At 42.5% G+C, this 26,751-nt stretch overlaps 1 protein-coding gene and 1 long non-coding RNA gene across 8 annotated transcripts; one reads left to right on the top strand and one right to left on the bottom strand.

The window, feature by feature from the left end:
* LOC129135357 (alpha/beta hydrolase domain-containing protein 17A-like) lies at positions 1–26,034 on the bottom strand. Of its 7 annotated transcripts, none has more exons than XR_008540133.2 (4): positions 24,560–26,034; positions 12,892–13,037; positions 11,300–11,455; positions 1–260 (listed from the first exon to the last, which is right to left on the bottom strand). XR_008540133.2 is itself a non-coding variant. In XM_054669949.2 (2 exons), the coding sequence occupies exons 1-2, from the start codon at positions 25,303–25,305 to the stop codon at positions 11,443–11,445; spliced, it is 759 nt and encodes a 252-aa protein (XP_054525924.1). In that variant the 5' UTR covers positions 25,306–26,031; the 3' UTR covers positions 11,318–11,442. The 7 variants fall into 7 exon arrangements, 2 of the variants coding, with proteins under 2 accessions (XP_054525924.1, XP_063671510.1); XR_008540132.2 differs by lacking the exon at positions 1–260 and adding an exon at positions 8,089–10,059; XR_008540131.2 differs by lacking the exon at positions 1–260 and adding an exon at positions 10,352–10,446.
* On the top strand, positions 7,497–10,001 carry LOC134810581 (uncharacterized). The gene is made up of 3 exons (XR_010159024.1): positions 7,497–7,757; positions 8,301–8,470; positions 9,928–10,001. It is a non-coding gene; the product is annotated as an uncharacterized LOC134810581 (long non-coding RNA).
* Positions 26,035–26,751: the final 717 nt, after the last annotated feature.

The raw sequence follows: 26,751 nt of genomic DNA, 5'->3' as shown, positions 1-26,751 counted from the left end.
GTGGGGACCGCGGTTACAAGCAGACGCTGTGTGAAAGGTGACTCTGGGGGCTAGGGAAAAACACGAAGATTTTCACAGAGCGTGAGACCCCAAGAGACTGGAGACCATGGACCAAATTTCTGCAAACAGTAGCCTTATGTAGAAAGAGCTATGCAATCTTCGTGCTAGTTAGCTTGTGATACACATGCTCACAAAGGCTGGCGCTTCCTTCTCCAGCGAAAAGCAAGGCGATATATCACTTCCCGATTCAAAGCATCCAACTGTAAGAATAACAGTGTAGGGAGAAAGGTCTATAGTCATGGCAATATTGCCTAATGATATTTTTTTCTGTGATGGTCATTTTATAATATTATTTAAAAGTTTTTTTTAATTAAACAAGCAATGGAACTTTGAACAGAAAAATATGAAATTAAAACAATAAAAATTACCCATAATCACACTAGACTGTGATAACTAAACTGTGAATATTTTGGTTTCATAAGCTTTTAATCTTTTTCCTTAGGTATATAAAAATATTTAAGAACCAAAGAAAATTATATCACAATGGGTATATCAACTTAGTATCAGTTTTACTCATTTAATATGCCAAAGGTAACCTACTTATCCTATGACTACAAGAGCTTTCTAAATGTCTGTATAATATTACATCAGATGAATGCAATATAATTTATTTTAAATATTTCTTATTGCATATTTAGATTGTTTCTAATTTTTGAGTATGATCAACAACTCTTTGACCAGTATTCCTATAGCTAAGTGCTTATGTTGTAGGTCTGATTATTTCCTTAGTACAAATTTCTAACAGTGGAGTGTCAGTCAAAGGGTATGTACAATGTAAACATGTAGATGTGTATTGTCAAATTATCCCCCACCAAGTTCCTAAAATATGCATCTTTACTGTCATGGTGTAACTACCAAAGTCCTGTACCCTTGAAAACATAGATTCTTATTTCAGAACATCTTTATCAGTTTAAAAGATAAACTATGCCATCCTCTTGTTGTTAGTAAAGTGCATTTCTTTGATTACTCCCCTTTTACAGAAGAGTAAATGAAGATTCAGTAAGTTTGTGTGAGTTATGCATGGGTGCATAGATAACGCGTGCAGAAAGCAATCACTTCAGTTTTCCGTATTTGAGGTCCTCTCTGGGCCAGTACAGTTCGAGACACTAGAAATTCAAAACCACAGATAATGCCCTCCTGGGCCCGTAGGATGTACTTGTTAGGTGGCAGGGGCGAGGCCCAACCAGTGCCCACAACAATGTCATAGCCCCAGGTGAGTGTGGGAGGGGAAGTTGTAGAAATATTTTCCAGCCAAAGAAATCAGTGAAGTAAAGATAGGCAGGAGGCAGGCAAAAAGGAGGCAGAACTGGCAGGTTGTGGGGACAGGAGTGGCCACGGATGAGGAGCCAGGCTTGGCAACACAGGTGCAGGTGGCACGTGTCATAGGCACAGGCGTGGAGATCTGAGGGCGTAGAGGGGAGAAGACCGTGCACCGCCAATGTCAACTGTGTGGAAGCAAACCTGGGCTACATCTAAGAGTCCTGAGAGCAGGGGAGAAGAAGGGAGGAAGAGACAACAGAAGTCCTGGGTGGGAGGCAGAAATATTTCCTGAGTCAATGAAAGAGCCCCAAGCCTCCAGACCTGCCAGGGCTCAAGCAGGCAGCTCCAGATGCCAAGACCTATAATCCAGCAGTTCAGGTTGATTTTGCCAGAGTAGTGTGAAGAGGCCCTGATTTTCCCCTTTAATGTATACCCATACAAAAGGCAGAAGAGTTGTTTGAAAAGCAGGAGATTCACAGTTACAAGCACATAGGAAGCACAAGAAAAACTCGTAGAAGGGATCTGGGCCCTTCAATGTTGACAGCCTTCTCTAGGAGCCCTGGCTACAACAGAATGAGAAGGATCCTTGAGGGGGTATAAAAAGGTGGGAAGGAGAACAAGCCAAACAAAACACCACCCTCAGGACTACAGAGAAGTTATTTCAGGAGATGCATTGATTCCATGTTTTTGTTTCCATAGGTTGCTGTTTTGTAACTTTTTTTTTCTTAGGTGAAGGAATTAAGTGTCCTCCCCCACTGTCTGAAGAAAGATATGCCTGTCATGAAGCGTGCCCTTACTTACTTTGAAGGGGACAAGCCTTTTCTAGCTTCGATATTTATTTCCTATTTTGATGGGGAAACCTTTAGGGAAGTAGAAAGAGAGCTTAAAGCCTTGGGGGAGACATTTTACGTGCTTGCTAAAAAAATGCATTAAAATATTTAGTACATGTCCTGAATGTAACCCAGCCCTCCAGAGCTATTTTTTTCTCACTGTATTAGTCCATTTTCATACTGTAATAAAGAACTGCCTGAGACTGGGTAATTTATAAAAGAAAGAGGTTTAATTGACTCACAGTTCAGCATGGCTGGGGAGGCCTGAGGAAACTTACAATCATGGTGGAAGGTGAAGGGGAAGCAAGGCACCTTCTACACAAGGTGGCAGAAAGGAGAAGTGCTAAGCAAAGGGGAAGAAGCCCCTTATAAAACCATCCGATCTTGGGAGAACTCACTCACTATCATGAGAACAGCATGGGGGAAACCATCCCCATGATTCAATTACCTCCACCTGGTCTCTCCTTTGACAAATAGGGATTATGGGGATTATGGGGATTACAATTCAAGATGAGATCTGGGTGGGGACACGAAGCCTAACCATATCAGGGGAGGGGGCTCACAACTGAATATTTCAGATAATTTTAATTTGTGCTGGTATCCACAAACAAGAGCCAATGTGGACTCAGCAGGCAATGTCATGGGCCTTCTGTTTCAAAAATGATTCAGATAGACTTTTATGCTTTTACATGTGCCATATGGGAGTGGGGCATTCTCATCTTGTTCCTTGTTTTACCCTCAGCATCTACCTTTCATAGCAGTAACTGATGATCATGAAATGTTTGTTGATTGAATGGCTGAAGTATAGACAGATGCAGCTTCTGTCCATGAAAGGCATCCTGCTTGCTCCTTGCACTGTGTCCAGTGAAAACTCTTGTTTCTCTGCGCCCCTGCAACACGTTTCACATCACAAGGAGCACAAGACACTGGCTTCCATTTCCACCCTGAAGCTCAGCAGCCCCATTTGCGTCCCATCAGCTGCCTGCTCCGGAATAGAGGAGGGAAGGGCTGGGCTTCAGAGTTTGCTTTTTTTTCTTGGTTCTGTGAATGGAAAATGTCAAAGGATCCTGTGAAGGGATCCAGATTGATACCTTGGGGTCTGGTGTACATAGGTCTGTTTGTGTTAACTCACCATTTAAAGACAGAAAAAAGGAAAACATACATATTTATAGCCTCCTAGAGAGAGCCTTGGTGCTAGTTTTGATGGCTTGCTGGGAACACAAGTGAAGCCAAGGGGGGTATTGTGGTTGGGAGCATTGATTTTGGGAGGAAAGTGGTGCTGGTATCATTTAGGGAGGGACAACAAGATGCTCCTGTGGACCACCACGGATTCTCTCACGCTGATGACATCTGGCAGTAGTGACAATGTGATGGGAGCCCAAAGAGGGGAGGGTCTTGTAGAAATTTCACGTGGTTGCATCAACTTCAGCTTTTGGTAACTGGTGGATAGCCAAGCAGCAGGAGTAGGGCAGAATACCATGAGTCCGTGAACCAGGCAGAGAGTTGAATGACAGGAACTTGAGTCAGGGAGGAGAAAACTAGGGGCCGGGCACATCTTTGATTAGTGAGTAACCAACAATGTGGACCCCCAGAGGGCTTAAGGCCCTTCGCTGGAGAACTAGATGGTTATCCCTGGGTCCTGTTATTGAGGCTAGCTTCTCTCAAGTTTCAATGCTAGTCAGACCACCATATCTAAATCGTGGAAAGTGTACCACTGGTTATGTTAAGAGGTGATGTTTGAATATTTAGATGGAGATAATCAAAGTATTACAAAAATGACAAAGGATTCAATGCAGTAAACAAGTTAATTTACACACCAGAGTCAAAATTTCACAAATATTATTGCATAGAGTGAAGATAAATTTTTAAAATTTAAATTAATTTAACAAAATAAACATAGTACTTAAATGTGGCTTTTTTGGTATAGATTATTTTCTTATTCAAGATTTTTCCTTTCCTAGTTTATAAGTATTTTGTTGCTATTCTTTTACTCTCTGAAAATTGCAAAATGCATACTTAACTTTTCAAATACAAGTTTTTCCAAAAATTGTATACATCTCCTGAAAACGAGTGCCTTTGAAGATGGCAACTCCATTTCTGCTCCCTCTAATTCACAAGTTATTCTTGACTTGTTTTGTGGAATTAATTAGTTTCATCTTTTTCTTAATGGCAAAAACTATTTGTCATGATTTTTGCATGTTTCCTACCTTCTTGATCCTCATCTTTTTCTCTGATTTAATTACATCCTTTTCTGAGGATATGCTGCAGATAAACTCTCTTTTTTTGTTTGCCCAAGAATGTCTGCATTTCATCCTACTCTTAAAAAGTGGGTCCTAGAAATTCTAGCTTGGCAATTATTTTTTATTAGCACTTTGGTGATCTCATTCTTCTGGCATCTGTCTTTCATCATTTCTGTTGAGTAGTTAGTGGTCAATGCCATTCTGCCGCCTTGAAAGTAAGCTGTTTTATTCACTACCTTGTGGATTTATGCATGTGTGTGGTTGTTCTTTGGTTTTACTATTGTTTTTGGTTCGTCCAACTCACCATGACATGTTCAAGAGTAGTTTTATGTTTGTGTACCCTCTATAGATTTAGGAACTTCCCGTTGGCTTTCTTTTGATGTAGGGTATCAGTCATTATCTTAAAATATTACTTACAAACGTTTTCTCTGTTCTATGTTCTTTCTCCTCTTTGTTTAGGAATCCAAGTAAAAATATGGTAAAATGTCTCACTGCCTCTGTTTTGCTGTGATGCATTCTGCATAATTTCTTCTGGCTGATCTTTGGATTCACCAGTACCTACTTTAGCTACTACAAAATAGTGAACAGCCATTGCATTTAAAAATTTATTTTTTGCATCTTTCTATTTTAGAAATGTTCTTTGTTTCCTTTTTCACACATTCCAGTCATTTAAAAAATATTTATTTTATTTTAGATTCAAGGGGTCCATGTGAATGTTTGTTAAATGGGTATAATGCATACTGGTGGGGATTGGGCTTCTAGTTCACCCATTACCCAAATAATGAATATTGTACCTAATAGGTAGTTTTTCAACACTCACATCCTCTCCCCTTTGGGAAACCTCAGTGTCTATTATTTCCATCTTTATGCCCATGTGTACCAATTGTTTAGCTTCCCCTTGTAGGTGAGAATATGCAGTATTTTATTTTCTGTTTCTGAGTTAATTCACTTAGAATAATGGTCTACACCTCCATCCATGTTGCTTCAAAGGACATGATTTCATTCTTTTTTATGGTGGTGTAGTATTACATGATGTGTATATATATCACATTTTCTTTATCCAATCAATTATTGATGGACCCATAGGTTAGACTTAGGTTGGTTCCATGACTTTGCTATTGTCATGGTATTGTCCTATAATGATTTGTTTTCCTTTGGGTAGGTGTCCAGTTATGAATATTTCTGGGTCAAATGGTAGTTCTGTTTTCAGTTCTTTGAGATATCTTCATACTGTTTTCCATAGAGCTTGAACTAATTTATATTCCCACCAATAGTGTATAAGCGTTCTCTCTTTGCTCTGCATCCAAGTCAACCTCTGTTTTTTTCTTTTTTCAACTTTTTAATAACAGCCATTCTGACTGATATAAGATGATATCTCATTGTGGTTTTAATGAGCATTTCTTTAATGATTAGTGATTCTGAGCATTTTTTCATGTGTTTGTTGGCTGCTTGCATTTTTTTTTTTTTTTGAAAAATGTCTGTTCATGTCCTTTGCCCAGTTTTTAATGGGGTTGTTTCTTTTTCTCTTCTTGAATTCTTTGAGGTCCTTGTAGATTCTTGATATTAGTCCTTTGTCAGAGACATATTTTGCAATTCTGTTTTTTTTTTTTTCAAGCATGGCGAGAAAGATTTTATTCAGGACCAGAGCAATAGTTACAGGGACCACTGAAATGTTGTCTGACAGTGGGGAAGAGAGATTCCATGCTGGTCATTTTTAACAGCTTTCTTTTATTATTATTGTTATTATTATTATTATACTTTAAGTTCTAGGGTACATGTGCACAACGTGCAGATTTGTTACATATGTATACATGTGCCATGTTGTCGTGCTGCACCCATTAACTTGTCATTTACATTAGGTATATCTCCTAATGGTATCCCTCCCCACTCCCCCTACCCAACGACAGCTCCTGGTGTGTGATGTTCCCCTTTCTGTGTCCAAGTGTTCTCATTGTTCAGTACCCACCTATGAGTGAGAACATGCTGTGTTTGGTTTTCTGTCCTTGCGATAGTTTGCTGAGATGGTTTCCAGCTTCATCTATGTCCCTACAAAGGACATGAACTCATCCTTTTTTATGGCTGCATATTTGACAGCTTACTTTTGCTAAGATTGTTTCAAGTGTGTTCTAGCTTTGGGCGTTATGAGAAGAGTTGTTTTACAACATTTTTCTCTGATTATTTTTAAATCTAGGGTCTTTGTAGAACTGTTTCTTTCTCCACTATTTCTTCTAGTTCTCTGTAATGGTTATATGTATATATATATATATATATATGATACATATGTACTTATCTATCAGCTATATACATCATATAGGTGATACATAACATACGCTGTGAGTGCATTATTTTCCTTGGAATATTATTGTGGAGATTCTTTCAGGATAAGGAGGAACTGCACATTTGTTTCTATTAGGTATTGTGAACTGTTTTAAACTAAATTTATAGCTTGAGTTTTTGAGATTGTAATTTATGCAACAGCAGCATTTTCCCCATGCTTTGTTCAGCACCAACGAACACTTCCTTGCCGACACATGGAAGCAGGAGTGAGGTAGTGTGGGTTTACTTTTGGTTTATGCTTATTGTGAAATTATAGCTCTTTGGAGGTCTTGTTTCATAGGGGGAAAGTCTTCTATTATCACATGCGTGTTGCTGGGGACTTGAGATTTTTTCCTTCTTCCATATCACTCCACAGAGACTGAAAAACTGAAGCTCAAATTCACTGCTTTCATGAATTCTCCAAGGGCCAAAGGGAATTCAACATTTAGCTTTCTTTTCTGAGATCAAGACATCACTTAGATTTTGGTCTTGTAATTCCTTACCATCTTGTATGCTCTTTGTTGCTCCAAAATCTTCTTTTCCTTCTATCTTATGCAGAATTTCTAGTTGTTTTATCAAGAATATGGGTTTGAACAACTGAGCATATTATTTTATTGGAAAAGTGCAATTGCTTTTTACTACCGATTCCTAATTATCCAGAGGATCTAGAAAAAATGGACTTAACTCTTTGGCCAATTAAAACACAAATTTATTCCAAAAATTGATTATCTGTTCTTATAAAGCTATAGTATATTAAAAGATATTTAATACATAAATAACAGTAAACAAAGTATCCTCTACTATGGTTTGAAAATTATTTAGAATCTTGGGATTGTCCTGGGTCTCTCTAAATGCTAATGATCACCAATGAGTTTGACAAATAGAGATGTTACAAGTGATTGGTTTAAATCTTTGATGCACCTTAAATGTATTTTAAAATGTGCCCCTAACTCTTTATTTTACCTGACTGTATTTCAGTGCATCAGTTTAAGGGAAGACATGAGATCATGGGTTTAAGTGAGGCTTCATCATACTAAGACAACGTGATCAGGTAAGTACTTGCCCCTCTACATGTCAGCATTCTCACCTGTAACATAGTACAAACAGGACTTTGTCTGAGTCCCTTGCAACATTTTGTGGAGCATCAAATACAGTAAAGACCGTGGATATGCTTTGTAAACCTTGAGTTTCTACACATATGCAAATATAAGTACTGGTAAGATATAGAATGAGCAAGGGAAATAGAATCCTATTTTTATGTTTCAATTTTATGGATTGCTGGAAAATTGAAGTGTATAGGAGTCTTCCTGTGTTGCTCACTAGAATGCCTTTGGCTGGGTTTACTGGTATTGCACGAAAACAGCTGTTAGCAAAGACAAGACTTAGGCACCCAACAAGACCTTTTATTTTCACATGACTGAGCCTCTGACTTCAATATGCGTTCCGTGTTTTTCCCAGAAGTTCTTTTGTGTTATGTACAATTACTCTGCTGAACAGATTGTATTTGTTTTTTTCTTTGTTTTTTTGTTTGTTTGTTTGTTTTGTTTTGTTTTGTTTTACTGTGAGACAGTGATGCCAATGCTTGTGTATTTAGGATGGGGGTCGCAGACTCTGTACTTCCAGGAGAAGCCCCCGGAAGGTCTTAGCTGGCTCCTGAGGGGGCACATTTGCTGTGCTCATTGCACTTTACCTGGTGTCATGAAGCATAAAGAGCACAAACTTGGACACCAAGAGTCTACATTAAAGTCCCACTCCTTTATGTTTGTAAGTATGGGATATTGGGAAGTTGCTGCACCTTTTTTTGCTCATTTTCTTCACTGAACAGCAGAAATAGAAAAATTTCTTCTTAATAGGGCTTAAGGGAGACTCAAATACAACACTGTATACGATGTTCTTTTGCAAATTGTAAAGCAAAGTACAAAGTTTCAAATATATTCATTATACCTATATATCTAGCTTTTTATTCCATTTGGTTCAAAAAATTTATGTGTTCCAAAAAATTATGGAGGTGATACATATCTAAGTAGAGGATTTGTCAAATATAAATATCATGATGTACTAACAAGACTGGACAGCTTTTATTAACACATTGTCTGCAGCACAAAAAAACAATGCCTGGGCCTGAATAGGAACCATATGAAAATATTTCTTAAATCAATGAAAGATTATTTAATAATTAAGAAAAACTGGCCAGGCGTGGTGGCTCATGCCTGTAGTCCCAGCACTTTGGGAGGCCGAGGCGGGCGGATCACGAGGTCAGCAGATTGAGACCATCCTGGCTAACACGGTGAAACCCCATCTCTACTAAAAATATAAATATTAAAAAAAAAAAAAAACTAGTCAGGCGTGGTGGCGGGCGCCTGTAGTCCCAGCTACTCGGGACGCTCAGGCAGGAGAATGGCGTGAAGCCGGGAGGCGGAGCTTGCAGTGAGCCGAGATCGCGCCACTGCACTCCAGCCTGGGCGATAGAGTGAGACTCCGTCTCAAAAAAAAAAAAAAAAAAAAAAAAAAAGTCGAAGACAAGGGTGAGTTTAGAAGGTGAAATCTGTGCTGTATATACTGAGAAATTGCTTGGGATGACTCATTTGATTCTGAATATCTGCATTAGCCAGTGCAGGCTGGCGTAACTAAATGCCACAGACTGGATGGCATAAGCAGCAGAATTTCATTCTGTTACAGTTTTGGGGGCAGTGAAGTCCAAGATCATGAAGCTGGAAGGGTTTGGCGTCTGTTGGGGCCTCTTACCGGCTTGGGCTGCTTTTTCCTTATGTGGCCTTTATACATGTGAGGTCGAGGGGAGAGACATCTGTCTCTTTCTTTCAGTATAAAGCCACCAGTCCTAGTAGACTGAGGTCCCACCCATATGACCTAATTTGACCTTAAGTGCCTACTAAAGGCCCTGCCTGTCTTCAAAAACAGTCACATCAGGGATCAGAACTTTTATGCATAAGATTTTTGCAGGGACACAATTCAATCCAAAGCAATATCTTATCAAGATAACGATATGTTTGGCTACGTCTCCACCCAAATCTCATCTTGAGCTGTAGTTCCCATAATCCCCACCTGACATGGGAGGGACCTGGTGGAAGGTGATTTTATCATGGGAGCAGTTACCTCCATGCTGTTCTCCTGATAGTCAGTGAGTTTTCATGAGATCTGATGGTTTTATAAGGGGCTTTTCCCTCCTTTCTGCCACCTCTCTTTGCTGCCGCCATGTGAAGAAGGACATATTTGCTTCCCCTTCTGCCATGATTGTAAGTTTCCTGAGGCCCCCACAGCCATGCGGAACTGTGAGTCAATTAAACCTTTTTCCTTTATAAATGTCCCAGTCTTGGGTATGTCTTTATTAGCAGCTTGAGAAGAGACAAATACGGATAATATGATTGGTTAGACAATTTGAGAATCTTTATAATATTTTTCAAAAGAAACATAAATATTGTAATTTTTGTCAATAACTGGTGAGCAAGGAATTTAATTTCTTTGAATGTGTTTTTGTACTTGTGAAATAGGGATTATAATTCGTGCATTGACTTAATGTTATTATAACACTCAAGGAATGTATTGTGCACTAGTCCTTGCAAACCCAAGCAAAGCCCTTGGGTTACACATGTGAGTTGTCATCATCCAGTATTCCCCTTGCCATGGGAGGGGAAAGAAGCATGTATGATCTGCACTGCGATGCACACATGGGCCCCCTGGAGATGTGGAGCAGGTGATGGATCTTCAGTCTCCATTAGAACCTTATTATTGGACATTTAGAAAAAGGCAGAAAAAGTTAGCAGCTCCAGAACTGCTGGATCGTGATTGTGCTTCTGTTTTGTATATATCTCCATTGACTTCAAGTTACTGCCCACTCGGACCTACGATTCCAATCCCCCTCCCCATTCACCTACAGAATAATGAGACTGTGATTTAAACTAGAAAGCCAGTAGCTTTTCTTCTTTATTTTCTTTGAGTGATAGCCACAAAGGGGAGAGTTGAAGAAATAAGTCGTTGCTTGCATAAAGACTGCAGAGAAAAACCTTCATTTGTTTATTTTTTTCCTTTCTTCTATTTTCTATTCTAAAGCTGCATGTGGTCTCCTCCTAAAAGGAGTTTACTGGTAGCATATTAAACATGTCTAAGACACTTCTGAATATTTGAATATAAATTATTTACATAACTTGTTAATTTATTTGCTTATGTAAAAGATATGGTGGGTCAATTGGGTAAATAGCTAGCACACTGCAGACTACCTTGGCCTTTTTTTCTACCTGAATGCCTTGTGGCAATGAAAGAGTTGTGAAAAGGAGCAAAGAAGAAAAAGCAATTTATAGTCAAATTTTGAGAATTTTTAAAAGAGGAGGAAGAGGAAAACAATTTGACAGAGAGAGGAGGAAGGGAGGAAAGTAAGAAGAAAATAAAGGATCATATGTTAAAATCAGAAAGAAATATACAAAAACCTAAAGATGACATTGGAATCAATGAAAGCAAATATACTAGGGTCAGATTTTTGCCTCTCATCTCTAATCTAACACAGTCTATGTCAAATAGTTACAGCATCATAACTTCTGTCCCCTTTATTCAGAATTAGCAAAGTCTGAACTGACTTACCTGAACAGGAAGAACTAGTTGAGTAATTTCTTTTAGTAGCATGGTAGTGGAAAATTTTAGAATCATATAAACTTAGGTTGAAAATTCTGCTCCTTTACTCTCCCGCCCTGTGACTTCAGGTAAGCTTGTTGATCTTTCCAACTTCAGTTTCTTCTTCTGTAAAATAGAGATAGTAGGACCTGCCTTATATATTAAATATACATATAAACCATAGAGATGCCTCTGAAATTAGCATAAGCTCCTTTGGAAATTGAAAATGGCAATGTTTGGGATAACTTTCACCGTTTATGTGTTTGCTGAAGGTAAAAATATCAGTTAAAAATATCTTTCACTGAAACAAGAGGAAATTTACTCTTAAATAGGAATACTTTACGCATCGAGCAGATATAAAGAGAATTTACATGTGTCTCTAGGTTCCTTGGCTTCCAGTAGTATCTTTATTTGTGCAAGTTTTGTGTTTTGTAAAAGCTAGAGGGTTAATAATCAAAATGGCATTTGATTGCTTATTCATTATTTGGTGGTGCAAACATGTAGAACATTTTCTGTTTCTATTTCTGGCAAACGGAAGGGATGGTAAAACTAGACGCAATATTGGACGAACATTAGCGGCCCAGGACTGGCCTCAGTCATTGAAACTTTGATTAAGAACTCTGGGTATGATGGATAATTTTTGTGTCAAATTCACTTAGACATGAGGTGCCCAGACTAAACATGGGTCCTGGTTATGCCTGTGAGGCTGTTTCTGTATGAGATTAGCGTTTGAATCAGCAGACTGAGTAAAGCAGGTGGCCCTCCACCGTGTGAGTGGGCATTATCCGATTCACTGAGACCCGAATAGAACAGAAAGCACAGGAAGGGTGACTTCACCCTCTGCCTAACTGCTTGAGCTGACACATCAGCCCCCTGTGCTGTTCTTGACTGGGTCTTATACCATCGACACTTTGGTTCTCTCAACTACATCACTGCCTTTCCTGGGTCTCCAGCTGCAGATGGCAGATCGTGAGACTTTCAGCCCCCATAATCACATGAGCCAATTTCTTATAATAAACTCCGTGTCTCTCCTTCTTTCCCTCTCTCTCTGTCTATATATATATATACACACACACACACGTATTAAATATATATGTGTATATATATACACACACACACACACATGCGCGCACACGCACACACATACTCTTGATTCTGTTTCTATAAAGAACCCTGATTAATACAAAGGGCAATTTCAAGGATTTGATTATATATATAAAATATTAAATCACTTATACATATAACATCATGTGTGTGTGTGTGTGTGTGTCTTCTTTTACTGAGTTACCTCCTGATTTTTATGACTTTAGGATGAGAACCAGGGCTATTTTTCTAATAACACAGATACCTTTCCTGAGAAAAATCATCCTAGCCATCCACAATGGCAAAGATCACATATGTGTATGCATGTTCATGTGGTCACATATGTGTGCATGCATGTATACATGTCTGCATGACCACATATGTGTATGCATGTGTATTAGTCAGGGTTCTCTAGAGGGATAGAACTGATAGAATAGATGTACATATAAAAGGGGGTTTATTAAAGAGAATCAACTCACATGATTACAAGATAAATTCCCATGATAGGCCATCTGCACGTTGAGGAGCAAGGAAGCCGGTGGTGCATCAGTCTGAGTCCCAAAACCTCGAAAGTTGGGAAGTAAACAATGCAGTCTTCAGTCTGTGGCCAAAGGCCCGAGAGCCCCTGAAAAATCACTGGTGTAAGTCCAAGAGCCTAAAAGCTGAAGAACTTGGAGTCTGATGTTCGAGACCAGGATGCTTCCAGCACAGGAGAAAGATGAAAGCCAGAAGACTCAGCAAGTCTGTTCTTCCATCTTCTTCTGCCTGCTTTATTCTAGCTGTGCTGACAGCTGATTAGATGGTGCCCACCCAGATAGAAGGAGGGTCTGCCTCTCCCAATCCACTGACTTAAATGTTAATCTCCTTTGGCAACACCCTCACAGACATGCCCAGGAACAATACTTTGCATCCTTCAATCCAATCAGGTTGACACTCAACATCAACTATCACAGCATATATGTATATATGTTTGTTTAAAAACACAGCAAGATATCGGAATAAGCTTTGTACACTAGGACTATTTGCAAAGTTATTGTGTGAATATAAAGAACTAATATATATCTTAAAATTTTCTGTAGAGGTAGTTGTATACACAGGCTGTAAAAGTCAGCATTTTTCCTCATATTATTCCAGAACACATAAAAAAGCAACAAGGAAAATGGAGAAAAAAAGAACCAAATATATCCTTAGTGAAACTAGAAAAAGTTAGAATCCAAAGATTTCAAAACATATGTAGAGATGACTAAATCTAGTTGGAATCAGGCACAAGCCACATGGGAGTAAATGAAGTATGGAGGTAGTGAGGCCAATGGCTGATAATCTCAGAAAACACCAACAAAATGTACTCCCTGAAAATTTGGGAGTTCACTTCCATGTTCAAAACTTATACCCCTTTTTTTTAACCACAGGAGTGGGAACCAGGGTACACAGTCTACCAGAAAAAGTCCCCTCCTGGACCCAGTTTTGTTCAAGGGAGGAACAAGGGAGATTCAACCACACAGAGAATCACCAGAGGAGCCATACTTGCAGGAAGCAGTCTGTCTCTGTGACAGCCCAGTAGGAAAGAGCCATTCTGGTGTGAGGCCCAGAAGGTTGTCTTAATTCTCTCTCTGAACCTCTGTAGTTATCTAGGAAAACCCAAACCATTTAGTAGTATATTACAAAAATAAAAGGAAATAGATACCCATTTATACAAAAATTATCTAAGCAAACATCTGAAAAGCAAAACTCAAGTATTACAGAGAAAATGAGAACTATGGAAGACCGACAAATGGATTGAACACATACATTACTGGAACATCCAAAGAAGAAACCAAAAGAGACAGAACGAATACTTCAGAATTCTAATTCAAGAACACTTCTGTGCAATGCATGAAGACTTGAATCTACCTTTCAAAAGGGCACATCAGAAGCAAGGTATATCCATTCATGACAGGCAAAAAGTGAACCACATCTTAATGAAGGTATTGGACTTAAAAAAAATAAGGTATCTATTGGGCAGCCAGAAAAAAAGAATAAGTCACTCACAGGAGAAATGAAGAAGGCTGTCCTGGCTCCCCTAGCTGTACTGAAGCTGGATGGTCATGAGGGAAGACCAACAAGATTCTCAATGCCAACCAAGGATTTTTATGTGCAGCCAAGCTAGTCTTACTATGTAGACATGATATATTACAATTTGTTGCGGTTTTTATCAAGCAAGAATTCAGGAAAAAATATTTTCATTAATGTTTTTGAGAGAACAAAAACATGGGTATGTGGAGAAAAAGGGCAATACATTTGGTTACAGAAGGAAGGAAAACAATAACAACCAATTAAAGGAAGATGCTTTGGTAAAATACAGCAAAAAAAAAAAAAAAGTTGTAAGTATTGAATGTATTTTACTGTAGACTGAAACCAAATGTGGATTAGGGTTACAGAATAGGCTGGAAATGTCATATGCCCCAATAACATAGAAATAATAAACTTTACCATGTCAAAGGTGAAGAAAGATAGTGAAGGTAAGGAAGCCTCATTAATTACCTCACTTGTTATGACTACGATGCGAAGGATAAATTTTAAAGGTGGCAAATACAGCAAAATAAAAGCCTACTTAGCAGTGCAATGGTAGAGTAAGGAGGATAACATTTACTATCCTCCTTACTTACAAAGGGCACCTGCCACTGTATGGTGGTGGGCTGGTATCAACTCAGTCATACCCCTACCTGGAACCTAGGTTGTAATGTTAGTTCCACCAGTACTCTTCAGATCAGGCAGCATGATAAAGGGAAGGAAGGCATTAATCAGCACAAGTAAACAATAGTTGATATAGGTTCTGCCTCTGCTGTTGGTCTATGTTCTATGTTGATAGTCAGCTCCTCTTTTTCATTTTTTCAAATCACCTATCAATGCTCCCTTTACCTTCTACCAACACCTTTCCCTATCAGAAATTTTAAACTAGTAGTATGACCAAAATTTTCATTCCAATAGACTGCAAATCCTTTACAGCTACAGTTTCCCACTAACCATTATCTTTGGACACTAGTGAATTAAGGAGCCGCAGTAAATTGCCCATGTTCTAGATGTAATCTTCTTTGCTCCCATTGTATACAAACACTCCAACATCCTTTCGGCACTGTAAAATGCCAGTTCAAAATAGGAATTCTCTATCTCGTAACATGAAAAGCCCAACATGATTATAGAACAATCTCAGGTTCTCATTGAACGAAACCAGGACTATGTTTCTTGATGCAAAATTCTTCCCTTGGCCCTAGGACTTCACAACACACTGAGTATAAGGAATTAAGAATGAAAAATACAGATCCCATCAGTGTAAGACTGAGGGAGGTCATACCCAATTTCACCCTTGTGTTTTCTGACCGTGTGTTCTAGTATTCTGGCTTTGTGGAAAAGGTGGAGTGAACTTACAATTCAGTTATCTAAGTCAGGTCACTTTTGACGGTGAAAGGGGTTGTTGTTAATAATTTTGTTAGAAATTATTATTATTATGTCCTGGGAAAACTGGAGCACATGGTCACACAAGAGACAGAGTCATACATTGGTCATTGCTCCACAGTCATTCTGCATGCTGGAGAGGAGTGCTCCAGGCCTGCAGCATGCCATCTCTCAGCTCGCACTGTGTGAGAACCTCCAGGAAGCCACCTCCCCTTCTGTCAAGCCACTGGGTGTCTGCAAGACAGGCTACCAGCAGCAAAGGTGGGCAAAGAGGGCACTGGTCAATGCCCGAACTGTGGGATGTCTTAATCTGTTTGTTCTGCATTAACAGAACATGGACATGGAGGCTATGTAGTCTATTGAGAAAAACATATTTCTCACAGTTGTGGGTCCAAGATCAAGGTGCCAGCAGATCTGGGGGCTGGAGAGGGTTGCTTTCTGCTTCCAAGATGGCAACTCTTGCTGTGTCCTCACATTGCAGAAGGAATATAAAAGCAAACAGGATCTAGCTAGTCCCCTAGAGTGCTGTTATAAGGGTATATAATCACCTCCTCAAGGCCTCACATCTTAATCCTGTCACACTGAGGATGAAGTTTCAACATGAATTTTGGAGGGACACAAATATTGAAACCATAGCAGGAGGCAGGGAGTGTTTTCATGGAGAGAATACTGTTGCCATCACTGCAGTTCCCACTGCAGAAAAGGAGTGGGAGAAAATTACCCCCAACTCTCTGTCTTCTGAGCATCCCATCACCTTACATTGATCTCCGTCAGCCAAATCCACATGGAAGTTCAAGCCCAGGAAAGCCAGAGTCATGCTATTTATAGAGATATTGGCAGTTTTGGGGTGCATAAAGAGGGGTAGAGAATAAAGAGGGGTTGAAAGACAAGTGAAGATAAGCCATCACTGATATCTGTCAGATACTGTGCAGCAGGGGTTTGGGGGGAACTGGCTGGTTTTGGTCAATGCTGTCTGTGAACACAGCCTTGGGAATGGAGAGACAGGGCTTGCTGGCTGGATTACAAGTGAGGAGCATCAGGGCAGGTTATTTGCTCCATGTGTAGCTGGCAGACTACCGTGTGGTTTTAGAATTTGGAAACTTCAGTAACTTTGCAAAAACTGCGACACAAAATTCGAAAACTATCCTCCATCATATTTTAAAATTAAAGAACACTATCATCTTAAACGTGTTCTAGGAACACATCTCCTTCCTCATGGTACTGGCCTTTTCTATAAATATCTCAAGCTCCATTAAGCTTTTCTTAATAAAAGTATGGATGCACAAAAGAGGAATATTTTCTGCTTGTTCCAATATCTCTTGAGGTTATTAACATGTTTGACTTCTTAGTCATGATAAAATGGCTTTCAGTTATGACCCCTCCTCTCCTTTTTTTTTTTTTTGAACTTTCCCAAGACCGCCATCCAAACTCAAGCCTTCATTGCAACTGATCAAATCCAGTGCAAAAGCTTTACGGTCTTATACATAGCATCTGCCTTCAATCTGCTTGCTTCAGTGCCTCTTCCACATTGCTACCCAAGTATCTTCCTAAAACATCACATTAATTTGGGTGATTTTTCTGCTCAAAAAGCGATCATGGATCCTCTTTGCATATATAATAGAACACAGTTCTTAGCCTAGCATTAAACATGTTCCGTAATCTGAGCCTAGTATGTTTTTTCTGGCTCTACTTCATTCTTAAGCTATCTATGCAATACAGATACGAATTTGAACATGCCCAACCTCTCTTGCCTCAGTTAGTTCATTTGTCCAATTCCTTTCATCTAGCATGCAGTCACCAGGATTTGCCTGTGCTGTAAACCCCACTGTAGCTCAAGGCTCCATTCACATTCACCCTCCTCCATCAAGCCTACTCTTGACGGTTACATTTAATCCTTCCTGATAGATTAAGTCCTTATCTTCATGGTGGACCTTCTGTTCTGGGTGCTATTATTCACCTTGTGGTTTCTGGGCTGTCTTGGCCAAGTCTTCCCCCATAATGTTAGCCATCTCCCAGACTTAAAGTTTACAAAGCGTACATTGTCCCTTTTTTTTGTTTTTTTGTTTTTTTGGTTTCTTTTTTTGAGATGAAGTGACGCTCTGTCGCCAGGCTGGAGTGCAGTGGCGTGATCTTGGCTCACTGCAACCTCCGCCTCCCAGGTTCAAGTGAGTCTCCTGCCTCAGCCTCCCAAGTAGCTGGGACTATAGGCACCCGCCACCACACCCAGCTAATTTTTGTACTTTCAGTAGAGACAGGGTTTCACCATGTTGGCCAGAATGGTCACAATCTCTTGGCCTCACGATCTACCTGCCTCGGCCTCCCAAAGTGCTGGGATTAGAGGCGTGAGCCACCATGCCCAGCCAAAGCATACATTTTCTCATTTATCTTTACTTGTGATGTGCTACAATCATAGATATTAACATGTTTCCAATTTAGCAAGACTAGGAAAACTGAAGCCCGTAGATTTTAGTCACAAAGCTAAGTAGTATACACCTCGGAAAGGAATTAATTCCCAGATACAAGGATGTATCCTGCACCACCACTGTCTCTGTTCTACAGCTGCCAAAGTGTAGAAGTAAAGTGGGTGCACATGCTTCATTCTTCAGCAGTCCACCAAGGATCCCCTGAATCCTTCTGCTCACATAAGTGATGGTAGTCAAGAGACCTGAAATGGGTCCGTCTGGAAAAGCAACTGATGAATTTAACTTTCTACATAGTTAGAAAACAAAAATCAACTCACTTGACAAGTACCTGGAAGAACTTGTATATGATTTAGCATCTTTGTGCTTTATGGACAAAATGAATACTACAGAAAAGCATTTATAAATGATAAATCTATCAATCCAAATAAAATACCATCTACTTTGTGATGTATTTCTTTTTCTTTTTCTTTTTTTTTTCTGAGATGGAGTCTTGCTCTGTTGCCCAGGCTGGAGTGCAGAGGCATGATCTCAATTCACTGCAAGCTCCGCCTCCTGGGTTCACGCCATTCTCCTGCCTCAGCCTCCAGAGTAGCTGGGGCTACAGGTGCCCACCACCATGCCTAGCTAATTTTTTGTATTTTTTAGTAGAGACTGGGTTTCACCATGTTGGCCAGGAAGGTCTCCATCTCCTGACCTCATGATCTGCCCGCCTCGGCCTTCCAAAGTGCTGGGATTACAGGTGTGAGCCACTATGCCCGGCCTTTTTGATGTATTTCATAAATAACTAGAGTGGCATTACTTTAATCAGTTAAAAGTTTGTTATATGCAAAAATTTTAAAAGTTTGCTGCATGTAAAGGGCAGGCTTTCTAAGTTTGTGACCGATCACAAGGATCCAAACTATTTTATATTTGTTTCAGATAACTGTAAATACATAGAAATTCATGTTAAAATAAGTAACACACCATATTTTTGCATGTTTTATTTATTAAGCTTGTTATTATACGTTTTCATATATTTTGTCTTCTGTTTTGATCAAAATGATGGGAAAATAAGCTTGCATATTATAAGGAACACATTTCCCCAAATAGTAAGTGGCTTTTGTCTTTTGCTCTTTGATAAGATCTTTCAGAGAGACTTTTAATTTTCATCATTAAGTTTAATTAAATTTTGTAAAGTGGCTGGTTCAATAACACATGGCTTTGAGCATGAGTAATCAAATCGTACGTGTTTCCTGAATACTATCATCAACTTCAAATCTTGAGTTAGAATATGCACTTAGAGTGAGTTGACATTGATGACAATGGATATAACCTATGTTTCAAAATGCTTTCCTGATGATAATGTAGAATTTTTGGCTGACTCCTTGCCATTGTTTTCAACTTTGCTACGTGGTTGACAAGAGTATATACAACTAATTGAAGAAATGTAGCTCTGATATTTTATTGTTCTTGAATTATCATATTATCTAAATTTGGTATTTCTTTGTAGGAAATTTTTTAACCCACTTAACCTTTTGTGAAGTTAGTTTAGTCAAAAGTAGACAATTTAATCCTTGAATTCACTTGCCATGGTTAAGATGACTGTGCCATTTAACAATAGCTGCAAGAGATCCTGTGAGTGGGGCTGTGGGAACTCCTCTGCCCTCTGCAGGGCCCACATTTCTCAGGAAACCAGTGACTTCACTTTCTATGCAAATCTCTGACATGCAGCCTGAGTGGGGAGTCCAGAATCAGTCTACATGTTCAATATTAGTAACACTTAGATATTTGCCTACTTTTTAAGATAATAGAAATAGATACAGAAATTCTCACAATTTATTTCCAGAACCAAATTGACTATTTTTTAAAGCCAATTTTGAATACTTTTCATCTTGTAGATCAGATAAGTCCATATTGCTTCTTGGTCCATACTGAGGGTTTGATTCTCTTGGATTCCTGAGGAAAATAGGCTCCCTGGCCCAGTAACTGCTGATGACCTCAAACTCTTTCCATCGTTGGAGTGTGGTCAACATCAGCAGTTGATGAAACTGAAAGTCAACATTTCACTTTAGCTTGTCCTGGAACTAAACTGAGAAGACGTCTTTGGAACTGGTCACACAGGGAGAAGTATCCCGGTGTGAGGTCAGATGCATGCACATTTCTCAGTGATGTGACTACACACTGTGAACTCTGAGACTGACGCTTTCTCCATAGTGAGGAAAAAGACCTTGTTGAAAAATGCCAGAGTACTATCTTGGAACCCCAGAGTATTCGCATGACTCAAATATCAAGGGCTGTTTTTTTTTTCTCCCCAAAATGGCTTAGAAAACAAAATGTATGGATCTGATTGTCTCTTATACAAAGGCATGTTAGAGTTTGTAACCTGTGTAAATGCTGTAATTAAAACCTTGTTTTTACATGGATTCATTATGTTAAATTCTTCAGTAATTACTGACATTTTCTTTAATGTGTACATGTGGCGAACATAAGAATATGATTAGCTTGAGTTAAAAGTGTAAGCAGTAATGAGCATATTATGGGTCTCCCTTTGTCTTTGGTCACTCTAAGCTTCTTGACAATAAAGCTTGACTTTTTATAGATTTGCTGCACTATGCAATTTTCTGTAAGCAAATAAATGCATGTAAAGTAAAAATGACAACATTCATATACATATGTTGAATGGTACAGCTTCTCTTTACATTAGCTCCCCGAGTTACAACCTCTCCCCTTGTGTAGGTACAAGTCAGTGATTAAAGTGCAGAACAACTTCCCCAATACAGGAATCCAGCTTCTGAAAATATCTGTGCTGGAAAACTTGCAATGGAGGAATGGAAGACTTGAGAAAGGGAGGGCTGGGAAACAAGAGCTGTGACTCACCCTGAAGACATTCGTAAATATCTATTTTAATATCTATTACAATACAGCAATAAAGGCAAACTAAAAAAGGCTATACAAGGCATTTTGCACATCTTCATGTACTGGGTTCTCTGAAGCCCATTTCCTGTTAATATCTTTTGCTGGAAGAATCTTCTCAGGATCTCCCCTTCTGTCTGTTCCAACCAGACTCCCGTACATTCATTTTCGTTCCTCATGGGTAATACACCCACTGAGAGACATGTTCCTTTGCTTTTTTTTTTCTTCTTAGGGGGTTTCTCCACAAGATTCCTGGTTGAGTTGATGGAGTGAAGGTCTGTCTGTCCCCCAATTTTTTTTTTTTTTTGGAGACAGAGTCTCACTCTATCCCGCAGGCTGGAGTGCAGTGGCGCTATCTCAGCTTACTGCAACTTCCGGCTCTTGGGTTCAAGCAATTCTCATACCTCAGCCTCCCGAGTAGCTGGGATTACAGACGTGCACCACCATGCCTGGCTAATTTTTGTATTTTTAGTAGAGACATGGTTTCACCATGTTGGCCAGGCTGGTCTCGAACTCCTGACCTCAGGTGATCCGCCTGCCTTGGGCTCCCAAAGTGCTGGGATTACAGGCGTGAGCCACTGCGCCTGGCCTGTCTGCCACCTTTGATGGACAGTGTGACTACAGGGACAGAGGAAGATTCCCCAAAGACCTGCACTCGCCCCCTCTAATGCATGTCCAGACATCGTCTGGCTCTCAGCACTCCCCTCCATTGCCCAAAGCCCTTTTGCAGGACCTCTGCCTGTTCTGCCTGCTTTGTGCTTTGTTTTGTTGCATTTTATTTCCTTTTCTTTCCTGTTTCTAACCCAGTCATCTCTTTTTCTAGTTATTCCCAACCTATATAACTCACATACACTGGAGGAAATATCTTCATGGAATTAAAACCACATGGAGTAACATTTCACGTAAGCAGAATTCAGGAAGGATTTCAGTAATTCCATCCCAAACACACACAGGCAAAGGGAGTGAAGATTTCTTCAGCAACATGGTGGCAGAAAGATCATGAAAAGATCTAGGCCAGGCAAGTATGCAAACAAGACTGACTCTTCCTTTCCACTGGAGCTTTGGGTAATTGCTCTGACAATTCTATGATTTGCTGAAGCCACAGAAAATCAGTTTTAAAACAGGATTTCTACCCCTGGCTCACTACATGACAAATAATTTTATCCTGTAATCTTCTGATGTTAAACAAAGATGGCCCTCAATGTAATTGTTACAGTGCCTCCTCCCCACTTCTGTTAGCTGTTGCTTCTCTGCCTCCCATGAGTTTAGTGTAATCCCAGAACTTTGGGAGACCAAGGAGGGCAGATCACTTGAGGTCAGGAGTCAGAGACCAGCCTGGCCAACATGGCGAAACCCCATCTCTACTGAAAATACAAAAATTAGCCAGGCATGGTGGCTTGCGTCTGTAATCCCAGCTACTTGAGAGGCTGAGACACAAGAATCACTTGAATCCGGGAGGCAGAGGTTGCAGTGAGCTGAGATAGTGCCACTACACTCCAGCCTGGGAGACAGAGCGAGACCCTGTCTCAAAACAACAAAAAACAAAAACCGAACAAACAAAAACTGTAATTGCTGAAACGCTCTTTTTCATCAATCATATATATTGAACCAGGGTCACGAAAACATGGGAAAAGTGTAATTTCTGCCTCTGAGGAACTCACAGTCTAGTGGGAGACACCATTTATTCATCCATTCTTTCATGAAATACACATTAAGAATGTAACACACCCTGGGCAAAGGAGAGGTCATTTGACTATGACACAAGACAATATTCATAGTCTTTGCCCTCATGGAATTCACAGCCTAGCCATGGAGATTAAAAATAAAAAGATCTAATAGAATAAAGAGTAGTAGATTTAAAAACACTGGAAACCCAGTGTGCAGTAAAACTAAAAAAGAGGGCTACCTAACCTAGTGTGAGAGGTGAGGTAGAGGTTAGGGTGAGAAAGGATGGTATAGGAAGGCTTTCTGGAAAATTTCAAGATAAATCTTGAGGATAAGTCAGAATTACACAGGTGAAAAGTAGAATAGTGCCTGCTACCTTGCAATTGTTCAGCAAACATCTGCAATGATTACTAACTGTCTGTCAGTTTTTGGCTCTGCTTCCCAGCCTCCTGGCAGCACTCCACAGCTCACCACTCACCCATGCCCCAAAGGATGCTGCCTGGCTTGTGCCTGTGGCCCCAGCTCTGCCTCGGCCTCCCTGGCCTGCTCCCTGGCAGCCATGGTCAGTAGTGTGCTGAGCCAGCCCAGCCCTGTCACCTGCTACAGGCAGGAGCCCCCAGCTGCCACCTGGATGTCACCACTCAAACGAACAGGACACATCCCCAGTGGAGGCCCTGGGCACGCTCTGGCCTCCCCCTCACAGCTCTGGGCCTAGGTTCCTGCAGGACAAAGTGGCAGCAGGACAGATGGCCGAGCAGACAGAGCTCAGAGCTGGCCATGACGGGTGTGACTCTGCCAGTGGCCCAGGCAGTAGAGACAGGAGGGGCCAAGGAAGTCGCATGAAGTGGTGATTGGTGTCAGCATCCCACACTGCTGGGAGGCCCCCAGAGCCAGGGTGGTGCCAGGGGACCAGCTCCCAGGCCCACTGCAGGGACTGCCTGCATATCACCAAGGCAACAACGACCTCACCTCTCTAGGGCCTCTGACTTCTCAGAGCTGTGCCTGGTCCCTGCGGGAGCAGGTCAGACCAGTGGGCTGGGCAGGGCCAGGACGAGACAGCCCCAGTGGATGGCGAGCAGGAAAAGCCACCAGAGGCCCACCCGGGTCTCCTCGTCCAAAGCAGCACTGGCCCGAGCGGTGCTCAAACACCGGTCAAGGGCCCAGGCAAGCGCAGGGCTGGGGACGTGGATGATTAGGAGGGCTGGATCTGGAATCGAGGCTGGCCCAGACCTCGGATGTGTGCTGCGGGTCTGCACCTTACCCTGTAGGCCCTGCCCCAGGATGGCCAAGCTCCGCAGCCACAGGGCCTCATGGGCCAGGCCTCCGGACCTGGATGCCGCAGCCTCGCCTCACTTGGCCCCAAGTGCTGCCTCGGCCGATGGGCTCCCAGCCACACGTGCACAGACCCCCAGACCACCACCCACTCCCTCCCGCCGGGTGGCATCTACACCCCTGTGACAAGCTCAGCCCCTTCCCATCCTCAGGCCAGGGGTTCCCAGGGAGCCTGGCTCCACAGGCCAGGGTGTGCGAGGACCGCCTGGCCACACCTTAGCCATGTGGAGGCGGCACCTGCACACCCAAGCTCGCCTGTCCGGCTCTCTGGCCCTGTGCATCCACTGTGGCTCCCCTCCTGCAGGGCCGCCCACCTTCCTCCCAGGGAAGCCCGCCCCCCGGCCCCCCGCCTGGTCCCCTCTTGGGTGTGCCCAGGCTGAGCTGCCCCCAGGGTCGCCCTCACCTGGTGCGCAGGGCCTGCCAGGCGGCGTCGATGTCGGCATAGAGGTTCCTCTCGGAAGGCCTGCCCGAGCTGGCACCGTAGCCGGAGTAGTCGTAGGAGAAGATGTTGCAGTGGAGGCGGGAGCCCAGGCCAATGTAGAAGCTGCTCATCTGGCCCAGGTCCACGGCATTGCCGTGCGAGAAGAGGACCGTGTACCTGGCACCAGGCACGCAGCGAACATACATGCAGGAGACGCGGTTGCCGCGGGCGCTCTTGGTGGGGAAGACCTCGATGGTGTCCAGCTCGCGCTGGCTGTACTGGAAGTCGGCACGCTCCGTCAGGTGCAGCTTCCAGCGCCCGGGTGCGCCCGAGGAGGCCCGCAGGGTCCCCAAGGGGGCGGCCCCGGCCCCACCAGGCCCCGGCTCGGGCTCAGGCACCAGGGAGTAGGTGGCCTCCGGCGGCAGGAAGGCGAGCTTGGCAGCGATGCGGCCGGGGCAGGGCGGGCAGCAGAAGAGGCAGCAGAGCTCACTCAGCGACAGCCCGTTCATGGCGGGCGCCGCCCGGGCCGGGCCTCCACCGGGGCCCCCGCCAACAACGCCGCCCGGCCTGGCCCGGCAGGGGAGGGTGGGGGTGCTCCGAGTCGCGGGCAGTGGGGAGAGCGACCCCCCAGCTACCGCCCCAGATAGCAGCCCCGTTAGGAGGCCAGGGCCCAGCCCCATCGCGGTCCAAGCCGAGCCCCAGGGAGCCTCGCAACCACAGGTCTCCATGTCGTGCCGTGGGAAGCCCACCCCGGCCCGTGCCCCCGGGCCCCAGGGCCGCGCTCCATGGCTCCCGGCCGCCCGCCCGTGCGTCCGTCGGTCCCTCCGCACCCCTGCCCGGCCTCCTGCACCGCCACCGCCGCAGCTCCCCCCACGGACGGAAGTCCATGTTTATCTTTTCTTTAGTTCCTTGCTCTTTAGAGTCAACCAACCCATTCCCTAGATATAGTTATAAAAAATGGCTGGGGTAAGAAAAACAAGTTCGGTGATATTTTTAAAACTGTATGCACAGTCACTTGGAGACCCTTGAATGATGTTAGGAGACTGAGCTTCCCATACTCACTGGGACACACACAGTTGCTCTTGTTTGTAAGAGAGGACGCTTCTGAAGTGTCATTTCCTCTGTTGCTAGTATCGGCCTGCCTTCCCCTTGACCCCTGCCTTGTGGCCACCACTGTATCACATGTCCACACCCTTCCTTGGCTGGGGCCCTGGAAGCCAGGGCATACTGAGTGGGACAGCTGGCAGGGGCTCGGTCTGGTGCGGTCACTGACAAAGAATCCTCCTCCGGCCTGTCAGTGGCAACTCTGCAGCTGTTGGCCCACATACCTGGCATACCTCCATCTCCAGGCAACTGCTGGGTGTGGGCAGGGATCCCAGCAGCACCCACTGGCGTCGGCTGCCTCCCACAATGCCAGCCCCCAGGTAGCCAAGAGGAGTCATCCAGGTGTCGGGGAGAGAAGCTGAGAGAAGCAGTGAGGGCGGTGGTTGTGGGAGAGAGGAGGAAGTTGGGAGGGTCACCCACACACTTACGGAAAGCTTGGTGCAAAGAGAAAGAGACCGCCTTTCAAAAACAGCCCTGCTCTACCATCCAGAACCTAGTCCCGATCATGCCTTGAAAAAATAGATTCCCAAGTGGGTCTTGCCTAAATAATGTAAGTGGACGTGGGAAAAGCACGGACTTGTCAGCAGTTTCAGAAGGTTCCTTGCTGCTGGTGACTTTGGAAAACTCCCTTAACCAGCGTGAGCCTCCATGTCCTCCTCCAGAGCAGGGGACTGTGTACCTTCCCCCAGGGAGGCCTGGAAGGATTTTGTTGGGTTTTCCTGATAAACTCACTCAGTGGATGAAAGGGGGGATGTTTGTAAAGTTGTCATATTTATGTTGAATGTAAGATCACTGAACTCTCACTGATATGCAGAAATCAACCTTAACGAGCGCTATCTGCAACACAAGAGATTTGTTTTCATGAGTACACACCTAGACGATGAACCTGTGCACACGACTTCACACTTTAAAAATGTCTCTTTTTTATTTTGCAGTTATTTAAATACTAACAAGAATGGTTTTTAAAAGTGTTTTCAAATGTGAAAAAATACATATGACATAAAATTTATCATTAACCACTTAAGATGTGCGCAGGTCAGTGGCATCATGCACGTTGACAGTGCTGTGAA

This window comes from Pan troglodytes, chromosome 1 (assembly GCF_028858775.2).
Source record: "Pan troglodytes isolate AG18354 chromosome 1, NHGRI_mPanTro3-v2.0_pri, whole genome shotgun sequence".
NCBI classification, from domain to species: Eukaryota; Metazoa; Chordata; class Mammalia; order Primates; family Hominidae; genus Pan; species Pan troglodytes.
The sequence above is the reverse complement of the archived record's forward strand: the minus strand, read 5'-3'. Positions and strand labels throughout refer to the sequence as shown.